Raw genomic sequence first — 14,430 nt, forward strand, 5'->3', positions numbered from 1 at the left:
TTGCATTAAATCATGTGCTGTTTCACTGAGCTATGGCCCTTCCCTTAATGCTGTCTACTACCCCACAGTGCACGCACACACACTTGCAAAATCCACTTGCAAAATTTCAGGTTGTCAAGTTCCTGAGCCAGCCAAATTCTTCCATTATTTCCCCTCACTCCCTGTCTTATCTGTTTTTTGGAGTTCCTGGGAGATTGAGCATCAGTTTGTCAGCAACGCTCACAAAATAGCTTGCTTATTAGCAAAGTGTATTGAGTTGGAGTGGCATCAATAACTGCCTGAAGAACAGCAGGCTGACATATCCGCAAAAGACGGGTTTCTCTGGGCCTTTAATTATCCACTATTTTTTGACTATGTGTTTTAGGGGTAACCATGTCAATGAAATTACCGAGAGCTCTCAACATGCCTCACTTCACAGATACTCCATTTGTGATATGTCTACCCTTTCTTTAAAATGGTGAAAAAATGAAGTTATAGCTATATGTGTGTGGGGGGGGGGGTAAGAAGCTTCAGTAATGAGTGACAGCTTTTTTGTGCTCTCTGGGCAACAATCTGCTGTGAACATCTCTTGAGCAGGCCCCGTGACACAAATAAATTGCACACACGAGAAAATTGTGGGGTTGGCTGCTGCTTCTTCTGAGTCCAGGTAACTGACATGCTTCATGGGGGGGGGGCAGACTCTGAGCTTTCTTTCTTTCTTTCTTTCTTTCTTTCTTTCTTAGAACATTATGAAGCAAAATGCTGGCACCATTCAAAGCAATTACTTTGTGAATCCCACTCCATTTTGGAGAAGATCCAAGACCAGCTTCAGAATAACTCCAAAGTCCTTTCCCCAAACAACGAAGAAGGGACTTTTTCGTTTATTTTCAAGCTGTTTGGGGGACTTCCTTGGTTCATTTGTCACCCTAGAATTTTCTCTCTAGACATGGAGAATGGGGAGGGGACCATCTGGCTTCATTTTAAAGCTGTGTTTTCATCTTTCCTGACCAGAGAAGTGATGGAGTCCCAGAGAAAATAATTGGGAAATCTGGGATTTTACTGTAAGTGTGACTGGGCAGCAACTTGTCCACCAAAAAGCCAAAGGTGGTTGCAACAGCAGGCGTTCATATTTTCTCATGTGTTTAATTTTGTGGTTGGAGTCAGGAGTATGACATGTTCAGAAAGTTATGGCAGAAAGATAAACACCGAGTGGGGAAATATAGCATATAGGTTCAGGCTTCATTGTTTGAAAGGAGAGCTAGGGGTGAGCTTTATTTTGGGTGTTGTTGTTTTAAAGAACTGGCACATTGAGGAAGGATAGGTTAGAGCAGGGTTGGGGAACCTTTTCTAACCACAGTGCCGCATTCCACCACAGACAGTATTCTGGGGGCCACATTCTGCTAACAAGTGAGGCATAGGCAATAGCAGGCAGTAGATCTGCAGCTTGCTTTTGCACATAGGCTACATTTTGGTCAGAACACTCTACACATAGATTCCACCCTCCCCCCATTGAGGCAAATAAAGAGACTTTTATCATTGTTCAAGGATGCGTTCCAGTACAGCAGAGGCACTTGGGGTTGTGAAGCAGAGTCCGCAAACACTGGGACCTGAGAAGAGTCTCAGGGGCCAAGTAGCGAGGCCTGGAGGGATGTATTCGGCCACTGAGTTACTCACCTCAGGGCTACAATTCATCACTGTCTGGCATACTGGCTTTATACAGGCTTCAGTCATACAGCTCCTCCTATATTCTGTTTAAAAAATAATAGTTCTTGATACTAATTCAAAGAGATACAAAAACACGCAATGTGTCTTTTTACAATATATTGAGATAAAACAGCTACTTAGTCCATAAGAGAACAAAGCCAGAAGGAAGAAAAGGCACAGAAAGGAGAAGCCTAAAAAAGAGAAAGCGAGGAAAAAAAGAAAAAACTAAAGATGAAGAAAAGAAAAGAACTTCTGGTTCTCTGCACTGCAGCTGTATATGCTATTCATTCCTCAAGAACCAACCATTCTATCGTCTATAAACCAGTATTTTTTCAATCTTCAAATCCAGATATGACAAGATCATTTTCTCTTTCATGCAAAAAGTCCATAAGAAATGTCCAATCCTTAACACCTCCTACATTCTGAAGTGATACTGTCATTGAAGGATATTACCACATGGTGTGTTTTTTCTGAATGGGAAGAGCAGCCCTATGCACCAGTTTTAGGTATTTCGGTCTCTGTGTGCATTTATGGGTGGACCTTCCAGCTGTTGCTAGCTGTCAGTCATACTTGGGCAGCATAGGTAACTTCCTGTGTTCTGTTCTTGTACTGTGGTGACTTATTTCTCTATCCATCTGCAGCAAGGATGAGAGACAAATTCCATATATGCCCTGGCAGCATTTGATGGGGATTTCACAAGAAGCTGCTGCTCTTCCATCTCATTCCAGATGCATCCTTTCATCCTGTCAACACTTTACAGCACTTTCTTTTTTCCAAACTTGAGTGATGCACGTACACTTGTTTTTCCACTTACAAATTTAGTTCATGTCTAACTTTGGATGCTCTTTCACTTTGTTGCACAATGAAGAAGAAGAAGAAGAGGAGGAGGAGGAGGAGGAGGAGGAGTTTGGATTTGATATCCCGCCTTTCACTCCCTTTAAGGAGTCTCAAAGCGGCTAACATTCTCCTTTCCCTTCCTCCCCCACAACAAACACTCTGTGAGGAGAGTGGGGCTGAGAGACTTCAGAGAAGTGTGACTGGCCCAAGGTCACCCAGCAGCTGCATGCGGAGGAGCGGAGACGCGAACCCGGTTCCCCAGATTACGAGACTACCTCTCTTAACCACTACACCACACTGACTCTCAGTGAATGAAGTAACAGCTTTTCAGACCTGGCTGGGTCTGCATCCTGCAAAGCATCTCTCTATCTCTGACTGCATGCAAACCATACACCTAAAGCACACACCCCTCAAGAATCTTGGGAATTGTAGTTTCCGCTCAACAGAGCTGCAATTCCCAGAATGCTTAACAACCTACAGTTTGACAGACCGCTCTTCTTCCTAGGCTGCGAGGAAAAATGGAGAAAACGGGTAATTTACTGGGGTGGAGTGACTTTTGCAGCTGTTGTCAAAGTTGCAAAAACAATGAAGCACGGGACTGAGTGAGGGAGAAATTTCTAGAAAAACAATGGGATATCATCTCCGCTCAAGGCATGATGGATAACAGCAACAACTGGGAAAAGATAGACATAACACTTTACAAGGACGGGAAGAAACATCACAGACAGAATAAATGTCACATACAGGAAGAACAAGGATATACTTTGAGATCCTCGCTTGTAGTTCTATAAATCATTTAATGTGTCAACGTGAATAGAAGTTTTAAATATTGCAGCTGTTGTATAAGGGATTATTATTATGACTGGAATGTAATTGAAATCAGTGAGATTTTGGAATGCAGAAATAAAGAAAAGCATCAATTATAGCACATGGGCCCCCACTAAATTATATAATTTGGTATTTGAATGATTGATAATAATAATTTTATTTTAAATGGGCATTGTTATAATGAGGCTATCATTGAATTATAATTAAAAATTAATAAAAAGCATTATAAAATAATAATAATCTACAGTTCCCAGGATACTGTGGGGTAAAAAAAAATGTTATTTAAATGCATGGTGTGTACACAGCCCCCACTTTTTGTAGTCGCTCCCCAGTGGGCCATGGAATAAGCTTTTAAGAAGCCAATTTGCTGCAGAATTGTTGGACTCTGTGGGCTTTCTCTTGTTTTTTTTTTTTAAATGAATATTTATTGGCATTTTCAAAAAACCACACAAAAACAAGAATAAACAAAAAATAACAAAAATACAAAAATACAAAACTTAAAAAACAATTAAAAAAAACATAAGATTTCAGTTACTTATTTTCATTTAACTTGTTTCTCAGACCTCCTCACACCTCCCCTTCTTGTATTCCAATTTAAATTATTAACTCAACAAATCCTTAATACTTATTTCTCAACTTTAACTTAATGATTTATTTTAACATATTGTTATTTTACCTTTCTTCTTCTTCTATTTCCTCATTTTATTTTTGCAAACCTTATTTTCATTTAATTTAAACCATTTTGAAAACCAATTTTAACTTATCCAAGCTTAAACATCAATACTTATACATCATTACTCATTTTTAAACATTTTTCCTAAAGTCGACCAAAATTACCCTTCCACAACTTTCCCAGTTTCCATACCAATATCAAAACAAAATGAAAACAAAACAGGTTATAATTATATACCCTTTGGATTCCCAGACTCCACCCACCCCTTTCCCGGTTTCAGTCCCCAGCAAGTGTCCGTCAGTCTCAATATACTGCTTAGCCTGGGGATCTCACATCCAAGGCTCTTAAATCTCTTTCAGTTCCTCTCTGCCGGTCTTTTAGGTAGTCCTTAATGTTAAACCCCAAATCTCGGAGGGGCTCCGGCCCAACAGGATCCATGTTTCTTCCAGCCAGACCTCCATACTTAAAAGTAAAGCCTATGGGGTACTCTAAATCTTGTTTCATGCTCCTTTCAAATCCAAATGTCCCCAAAGCTCCAACTTCCACCTTGGTCAAATTTATAATCCTTCGGTCTTCAGATCTCCACATAAGGAGATCTCTGTTTTCCACTCTCCAATTCAGGCCAGACTTTCCACATCAGGCTTTTTTTTTCCTTTGTTGCCATCATGTCAGGCCGCAAATTGCAACTCTCCTTTAACATCTGCAAAACAGCTCCTCCTTCCTTTTCTTCAGGGGCAACATATGTCTCCTTCTCCATATTCTCATGGCTCTCAAGTTTCTCTATTTGTCCAATTGAATAGGCTTCCTGCTTCAAATCCTTATCAGAGTCAACAATGTTATTTACTGCTAAGTTCAGAGTTGTGACGTTTATAGCCAAAACATCGATTTGGCCTTGTAACTTTCCCAAGAGAACAAATGTTCTTTCCAATTCAGCCTGGATTTTCCCTCCTCCAGCCATTCTTGTAATGTCCCTAAGCCCCCTCTAGGGGGATTTTGGTTCCTTAATGTACCTTTCAGCTCAGGTCCAAAAATCAAGTTAGTTTGTATCAACCCTTCCTTATTTTCAACAAATTGTAACAGATATAACCAGCAGAAGCAACAGAAACAAAGTTCTCTTTTTCCTTCTGACAGCTAACTTGACAGCTGTCAAACTCTTCAATACTTCCTCAACAGGCTCTCTCGTGGGACACTCCCGGGTCCGGGGGGGGGGGGTTGAAACTTTCAGCTCCCAAAGTTAATCTTTTATCCTCCAGTAAAGTTTTCTTATAATGTCAAACCGTGAAAGTTAAAGTCTTTTAAAAAAAAGAAAGAAAAGATTCTCTCGACCTTAAATAGCCAGTCCTTTGCTTTAGGTTGTTTACAAAGAGGGGGGGCGGACTTCCTTTTTAACCCTTCCCCGCTCGTTCCTGATTCAACAAAAAAAATTTAAATTCCAATTTCCGTACTACTCACGGGTTGTTACTTTAAAGTCCAATTGTTCCAAGGAAAAAGTCAGCGCTCTCCGACAATGGCTTGCGGCTTCACTCCGCAGAAGGAGCAGTCTACTCACAGCACCGCGCCGCTCCCCGTCCCCGTTCCGGAGCCTTTAAAAAGGCTCCTTCGCAGCTTGGGGGGGGGCGCAAATGGTGCCTGCCGAGTCACCACACTCACAGGCATCCGCGCCTGTGATTTTTGAGGGTCCCCGCGTCGCCACCGCGGACAAGACCCGATCCTGCGGAGCCGATTCCCTCTGGAGCTCGGAGGGAATCCGCCATTAATCGATGGCGCTAACCCGGAAGCTTGTCTGCGGGCTTTCTCTTGTGTTGTAAAACCTGCATCTGAGCTGGAATGAGTGTGCTGCACCGATCGCTGCCCAATCTCCATCTTCAGTAACCTGTAGTCGGCAAAGTTCTGAATCAGAGAGCTTAATAATTAGGATTCTATATTATAGGGTGAGTCACACTGAGTAGAGAAGGCTCCCCACTTCAGAACTTTGCTTTCCATGAGTTGGTGGTGATGGTGATGTGGGATGAGCTTCACACATTCATCTCTGCTCGTATGTAGATTTTACAGCACATAACAGTATGCACATAATCCTTTTGTTCCACAGTAAGAGGCTGGGTGCCGAATAATGACTAATCAAGGCCTTGCACTTTTGCTTTATAATGTAAGAGCATTTCTCTCTCAAAGAGGAAGCATGATGGCAAAATGTTTGTTTCTGTGCCCTGCTCTGAAGATGCTTCTCCAGGGTGATCCTCCGCTCCATCAGCTGGCATGCGGACAGCAAGTTTACGTGTGCTACTGGCTCTAGCACTGCCGGCTCTGCATTTTGATGGCAACAAATCAATCAGTGTACAATGAGAGAGAAGATAGCATTGATCAACGCCATGCCTTTTGGTACAGGCCCCGCCTGCACTGCAGACTCTATGGCAGCAGAAAGCAGAGAGGATAATTTCCCACTGCCCTGCCATCATGTGGTCCAGGCTAGGGATATAGGAGAATTCTGGCAAAATGGAAAAACAAGTGAGAATTTGCTGCAGTCTGCATCTTCAGGGAAGTTTTTAATGGTTGGTGTTTCATTATGTTTTTGAGATTTTGTTGGGAGCTGCCCAGAGTGGCTGGGGCAACCCAGTCAGATGAGTGGATGATGACGATGATGATGATGATGATGATGATGACGATAACGATGATGATGATGATGGGAATGGAGATCAGTCAACCAAATGTGATTGGTATTTGTTTACATCATTGCTGCTTTTCTTAAGTCCAGAAATGGCAATGAATGGACACTTTTCACATTGTCCTGAAATTTCCTTTACATCGAAATGAATGTAAGTTATGTAAATTGGTGTTGAAACTTATATTAAATAGTGGCCAGTAGAATGATTCATGTAGTATTGGTTGGAAGCCAAACTGTGGCAGAATGGAAATGGCACAGACTGTGACGAATATACCGTATGTCAGAATGGAAATCTTTCATCCCTAGTCCAGGCTGAGATGTCAGTCATCCCTGCACAGCCCTCTGTTATCCTGCTGCCATTTCTGCTTTACTACTTCCGCTGCTCATGGAGCAGCTACCATGAACAATCTGATCGTTTGAGATGGTTAGGCTTTCAATTCTTTTCACTGCATGTCCTTACCATATATTGTGTTCATATGGTATATTAACACCTCTTTGCATGGGAATTTTAGATGAGGCTAACATTAAAAATTGTCAAACTTAAGCTTATATAAATAGGAAATCAACATTATTGGAGGGTAGTGGGATACAGCTGGAGGTTAGCTTTGCCATTTTGTTTTGAAGGAACTGTGACAACGTTAACTGCAATGAAATAAAATAGCCAAGATATCAAAGTACCATTCTTATTAGCCTCCAGTTCTGTTACACAACTCTGTAAGGCAGTTAAGAGTCTTCTGGACTCTGCTTTTGTTGGAGGCAGTTTTGATTCAGTGCCTTCTGCTTCCCCCTCCCCCCTTCTCTCTCTTTTAATCATCCACTTTTCTTCTTCATCTATGCTTTGTTTTTGTTTTTTATAAATATTTATTATAGCTTTTGAATACAATACATAAATAATAAACAACATTACTTATATCATGACATAGTTTCATCACTTCTTTGGACTCCCTCACGTCTCCCGCTCCCACTTACATCGTTATAAAATTTTTCAAGCAAATTATCATCTTGTTTAAAACCTTATATCCGCTCATTTAAATAAAATCTAACAGTTCTCCAAAAAATTTATATTTTCCTTAATCTCACTTATCATCAAAATCAAATCTAGTTCAGTGGTGGACAGTTATTTATGATCTAGCATCCTTCTTAACATTCAACCAAATTACAATATTTTTGTAGATAAATCTTAAATTTCTTCCAGTCTTCTTCAACCCTCTCTTCTCCCAGGTCTCGGATTCTGCCAGTCATCTCGGCCAATTGCATATAGTCCATCAGCTGCATCTGCCACTCTTCCAGTGTGGGTAGATCTTGAGTTTTCCAATTCTTAGCGATGAGTATCCTTGCTGCCGTTGTTGCATACATTAAAAATGTTCGGTCCTTCTTTAACACCTTCTGGCCGACCATACCCAGAAGGAAGGCTTCTGGTTTCTTAGTGAAGGTATACTTAAATACCTTTTTCAACTCATTATAAATCATTTCCCAGAAGGCCTTCACTTTAGGGCAGGTCCACCAAAGGTGAAAGAATGTTCCTTCATTTTCTTTACATTTCCAACATTTATTATCAGACAAATGGTATATTTTGGCAAGTTTAACTGGGGTCATGTACCATCTATATATCATTTTCATTACATTTTCCTTCAGAGCATTACATGCAGTGAAGTTCAGCCCAGTGGTCCACAACCTTTCCCAGTCCTCAAACATAATATTGTGCCCAATGTCTTGTGCCCACTTTATCATAGCCGATTTGACCAATTCATCATGTGTGTTCCATTTTAACAGCAGGTTATACATTCTTGATAGTACCTTAGTCTTAGGCTCTAGCAATTCTGTTTCTAGCTTCGATTTTTCCACCTGGAACCCTAACTTTTTGTCATTTTTAAAAGCTTCTTTAATCTGAGCGTAATGTAACCAGCCTCGCACTTTATCCTTCATTTTCTCCAAACTCTGCAATTTCCAATTGTCTCCATCTTTATCTAATATTTCCCAATATTTTGGCCATTTGGCCTCCATATTGGGTCTTTTTCGGGCCTTAGCTTCCAGAGGAGAAAGCCACCTTGGAGTTTTGTTTTCCAATAAGTCTTTATATTTTGTCCAGACATTAAACACTGCTTTTCTGACAATATGGTTCTTAAAGGCCTTGTTGATCTTAACTTTGTCGTACCATAGGTATGCATGCCAACCAAAAGCATTATTAAAACCTTCCAAATCCAGTACATCAGTGTTTTCAAGAAGTAGCCAATCTTTTAGCCAGCAGAAAGCTGCGGCCTCATAGTACAACTTTAAGTCTGGCAGGGCAAAGCCCCCTCTTTCTTTCGCATCAGTTAATATCTTAAACTTAATTCTGGGCTTTTTGCCCTGCCAGACAAACTTAGAGATATCTCTCTGCCACTTCCGGAAGCACTCCGTCTTGTCCACAATCTGTAGTGTTTGAAACAAAAACAACATTTTTGGCAATACATTCATCTTAATAGCAGCAATTCGGCCTAACAAAGAAAGTTTCAATTTTGTCCAACTGTCTAAGTCTCTCTTAATTTCTGACCAACATTTTTCATAGTTATCCTTAAATAGACTCAGATTTTTTGCTGTTATATTTACCCTTAGGTACTTTACTTTTTTAACCACATTCACTTCTTCATCTATGCTTTGATTAAGTCATACTCCAGCATGTAAACAGAATTACCCTTCTCTCTACCCCTCTGTCCATGCCTTGTTTTGTTTTGTTTTTGAACGACTGCCACCGTGCTTCTGTTTGACATTCAAAAAATGTTGCCTCTTGCACAAAAACAACCTGTTTGGGGTTGCATGGTCTGACATTTGGAAGATGTATGCTTTCTGAAAAAAGCAGATAAGGGTTACCATAATTGCAGTTTTCGCTTTCAGAAACTCACGTCATCATCTGAAGGAAGTTCAATGTACGATGCAGTGTAGATATAAAATCGCAGAGCAGTAGGAATTTGCTGTGCGTGTTTCCTCAGAGGGAAGTCTTTCTGTGCTTAATTGGGCTTTCTTCAAGATGAGTGGCATTAGCATTTGCAGCCTAATTCAACCATATTTTGAGAATCTCACATACCTCCTGCCTCCCGAGGTATTATCCTACATAGGTGACTTTCTAACTGTGTTTCAGAGAACTCGGGGATTTACTGTATGCTTATCAGAGTTTCTCACCAAGCAGATTATTAAATGTGGACAAGCTGCCTGAAGAACAGCTTAGTAGTGGGCAACATTCCCCTGCAATGGGATGATATCAGTGCGTACCACCCATAACTGAGTAAACACCTGGAGCATGTATTGCAATTGTTTGCAACATGCAGAGGGGGCCCAGGAGATGCTGAAGAGCTCCATGGCAGACAAGTGAATCTGGGAAATACTCCTTAAAGTAAAAGGTTAGAAAATCATAGTTTTGCATCATTCCCCTGCCCTTTCACCTAGGTCAGTAGCCATTGTGATTCCTTGTCAGCCATGTGTTGGTTGATCAGAAGTATGCAAAGCCTTAAGGCAATGCTGTTGATTTCATTGCCATCCTCCTCCAAACCTCATTTAGAATGGTAAAGGGACCTCTGACCATTACGTCCAGTCACGAACGACTCTGGGGTTGCAGCGCTCATCTCACTTTACTGGCCGAGGGAACCGACGTTTGTCCTCAGACAGTTTTTCCGGGTCGTGTGGCCACCATGACTGAGCTGCTTCTGGCAAACCAGAGCAGTGCACAGAAATGCCGTTTACCTTCTACTTGCACTTTGACATGCTTTTGAACTGTTAGGCTGGCAGGAGCAGGGACCGAGCAACTGGAGCTCACCCCGTCGCAGGGATTCAAACCGCTGACCTTTCGATCAGCAAGCCCTAGGCTTAATGGTTTAGACCACCGTGCTACCCGCGATTTTTTAAGACTGGGCTAAAGACTCTTCCTTAGGGGTGTATTTACACCTGCTTTTAACCTGCCTTTCCTCCTAGCAGCTTGGGCTAGGTTGAGGTATGTTGTATCTCCCCAGTCCCCTTCACTTAATCCCCACAAAATCGGAAAGGATTTATTGTTCCAAACCCAAGGTCACGCAGCAAGTTTCATGGCTGAGTGAGGATTAAAATCTGGATCTGCTCAGTTTTAAGTCCATGACACACAAATTCACCTGTACCTGTGGCTGTGTGAGGTCTAGTTGTGTGTGGGCTCAGGATGTGGCCTGTAAAGAGACACAGGGCCACCATCTAGTTGCTGCTAAGTAGGCCTGGTCATCTCCCGGATGGGTAACTGCCTGGGAAGGAACCACTTCTATACCACCTTGAGGTCCATAATGGAAGAAAGGTGGGGTAAGGAAATAAACAAATGCACTTCTCTAGGGCAGGGGTGGGGAACTGCAGGTTTTTGTGGGCCTCCGTGCCTCTCTATATGGCCCTCAGAACTTTTCCCAGGTCACACCTACTCCTGGCTCCTGCTTTGCACCATTCCTGAGTGTTTATGCTTGGCTGGAATATGTCATTAGACACTGATAATGCTCCTTGCTTCCTTAGACAAAGGATATAAAATGGTTTGCGCAGAAACCAGCCTACTCTGCAAAGGTAATGAATCTATTGCTCTACCCAATTTTGTCTTCGACCCTACTGATGTGTGGCCCCCAGAAAGTGGCCCTCAGGCTGAGAAGATTTTCCCACCCTTACGCTAGGGGAGCTCTTTTTTCCTCCTTTGCACTCCCAAATATTAACTGGGTAGACTAGTCTAACCAGAAATGAGAGGTTTTCTCATGCCATCCTGCCACAATTAGTGACATGGGTCTCTCTGTTCTGTTATTTTGGCTGTTGTTTTTATTGTTTGCCACATTCTGGCATAGGGGATTGCATTCCTCTCTTTACATGCAGACCTGCAGAGTCTGACCTGACGCGCCTGAAATGTGTCTGACTAGCAGTTGCTGCCTTTTGCCCTTTCCTTTGCTCTTTCTCCCTCTCGTGCCTATTCCTTGACCCCGTCCTTTAACAGCTACCTTATAAAGCCCCGACCAAAGCAGATTAGAGTGTGATGCATTTTAAAGCTAAATATAGAAACAAGATCCTGTTCTGGTACTAATAACCTCTGGAGTGACACTCCTGTACGCAATTTGTCAAATCCGCTACAAGTGGTGAGTTTGCTTTTCTCCTCTTGGTTTTTGCTTAGATTTGGCACTCGCCCCTCCCCCATTACCTCAGTGTTTTTAAAGGGCTTCTTTGTGCATTGGCGGCTGGGTTCTGGAGTGGGGGGGGGGAGAGTTGCTCCTGTTGCACCCATATCCACTCAGAAAGAAAAACACGCATTAATAGAAGCAGGATGGTGACCAGAAGTCTGCACAACAGTTAGAAGGCTCTGAGCCCTGTGGAAAAAAGCTAGCAGCCTTCATTAGCCTTGTTGCCTCAGTCTGAAAAAGACTTCCCTTGGTCCCAGTGGGGAAGGGAGATCCACCTTGCATATTTTTAGATCTCTGTTGCTGCAGAGTCGGGTGTCTGTTGTGTTTATTCAGTGGCTGCTCTTGGTGCCAGCTTCTTGTGTTTATTCTGAGAGGCCCTACCATCTTTAATGCACAGGGGTATTTTTTATTTATTTATTTCATAGACTCGTGGAGTCGGACAAGGCCACGAGGACCATCTAGTTCAGGGGTAGACAGCCTAAGACCCAGGGGCCGGATGTCGCCCAGTCGCCTTCTCAATCCGGCCCATGGACGGTCTGGGAATCAGCGTGTTTTTACATGAGTCGAATGTGTCCTTTTATTTAAAATGCATCTCTGGGTTATTTCTGGGGCATAGGAATTCTTTCATTTTTATTTTTATTTTCAAAATAAATAGTCTGGCCCACCACATGGTCTGAGGGACAGTGGACCAGCCCACGGCTGAAAAAGGTTGCTGACCCCTAATCTGGTTCAACCTCTGCACTCTTTCGGCCAATGTGAGACTCAGACTCACTGCCCTGGGATTAAGAGTCTCATGCTCCACCAGCTGAGCTATCTATTAGCCTGTTTTGTAAAGTTTGAACCCTTTAAGGTTTGCTGTGTCAATAAGTGCTGTTTCCAAGAAAGAGAGGAGATGATTTCAGAGGGCAGGCAAATAAAAACTTGACCCTTGCTCAGATGGGTGTGATTCAGTGTGTTGTTGGGTTTTTTTTGATGCAGCCATTTTTTACCTTGTGTGGAACTGCTCTTGCTGTTTGCTAACCCCCAAAACCATTAACACCATGAAATATATCAGCCAGGGAGTTTATCCTAAGAATCAGATTGAAGCAGGAGAGAGTCAGAGGGACTCCAGCACTTGCTAATGTGTTCTGGTTTGTTTATTCCCCACACTAAGTTTTCTTCTGGACAACTCTTGCTGAACTGAGGGCTGAAATATGTCTGGAAAGTCTAATCTCTGGCTTGGGACTCTTTCTTCTGAGACCCTATCTGCAGTATACATTCAAAGCAGTATCATTCCAGTATCATAAACGGTCATGGCCTCCTCTGAGAGCTAGTGGCTTGTTCTGGAAAATTCACCTTGGAAACATGGTGATGTTGGAACATAGAGGTGGATTCCAGGATTGAGAAGGGGGTGTTCTGACCTTCAGGAAACACAAGGAATGTGATAGATTCAATAACCGGAATGAGTAAATAAGAGGCAAAATCTTTTGGAAGATAAGAAGTTGTTTGGATGCAAGGTCAGGATGTAAGAGTCACAAGAGAAGGAGGAAGTTAAGAGGTGACCAGGGAGTTGATTGAGGCAGTGGGAAACTGGAGCTAACTGGAATTTGGGGTGGTATAGCAGAAAAGATTAGGCTACATTGAATGGAATGTATGGAGATTATATGGCCACCCGCAAAAATTAATAGCATCAAGTGTTAATCGCTTGGCATGCAAGTTGCATCAAGTGTGGCTTTTATGGGTTCCCAAATCAGGACCTATCAATGTCACCAGTAATTTGTCCTTCACTTGTCTCTGGGATGGGGAACCTGCAGCCATTCAGGTGTTGCTGGACTACAACTCCAATCATCCCTGACCATGGCCATTCTGGCTGGGACTGATGGGAGTGAGAGTTCGGCAACATCTGGGGGTTCCTATCCTGTATAGTTCATATTATGCTAAGGTTTTGATATCCTTTTGATTTAAAATATCTCCATTAAAACTGTACACCTGTAACATTCTACACTTGTATTCCAGAAATTTTATGAATAAGCATCAGAAGCCGGTGCTAACAGGCCAACGGTTCAAAACTAGGAAGAGGGGTAGGTTTGATCACTTCATTTTGTTGTTTATTGCAGTTTATTGAAGACTTTGCACAGTGCTGCCTGCTGTGTTTTGTTTCCCCTGCTTAGCAAATCAGTATTTAACATTAAAGAGTAGATGGACTGAATCAGTTGACTTGCTGGTATATATTGAGCTCCCTGTGAACAAAAGTGCAATACTTATTCACCATACTGGGAGACTTTTCTCTAGCTGTATTCATGTCACCTATATTGTCTTAATAGAAAACTTTGCTTTTTAAGAAATCAACATCAAACCATGACTAATAACCCTGGCTTGTTTTAATAAACCAGCTTTAATGCTAGCCGCAGTTCCAGATGTGGAGATAACAGCAAGCTATGGTTAGTTGAAAATGGAAGTCCTTCTGATCTCATCTTCATAGACCTATCAGTGGAGAAAACCAGCTTGTGGTTTGTGTACATAACAATAACCAAACCATTGTGATGTATAACTTTATTTATATATGAAGGACTCTCCCATTACACAGAAGAAACATGATTCTGATATACCCTTCTACCACAACAGGCCAA

General features: G+C 42.1%; 1 protein-coding gene across 2 annotated transcripts in view; it reads left to right on the forward strand.

The window, feature by feature from the left end:
- Nucleotides 1-14,430, forward strand: part of BZW2 (basic leucine zipper and W2 domains 2) — a 52,351-nt gene that overhangs the window by 7,552 nt on the left and 30,369 nt on the right. The window contains exons 1-2 of one of the 2 annotated variants that reach the window (XM_081882270.1): nucleotides 11,704-11,779; nucleotides 13,817-13,881. In XM_081882270.1, coding sequence (XP_081738396.1) covers nucleotides 13,824-13,881 — 58 coding nt within the window. In that variant the 5' untranslated portion in view covers nucleotides 11,704-11,779; nucleotides 13,817-13,823. Of the gene's footprint in view, nucleotides 1-11,703; nucleotides 11,780-13,816; nucleotides 13,882-14,430 lie in introns of those variants that run through there. The other variant, XM_081882269.1, reaches the window with a different exon arrangement.

This window comes from Podarcis erhardii (assembly GCF_964252035.2).
Source record: "Podarcis erhardii genome assembly, chromosome: 12".
NCBI lineage: Eukaryota > Metazoa > Chordata > Lepidosauria > Squamata > Lacertidae > Podarcis > Podarcis erhardii.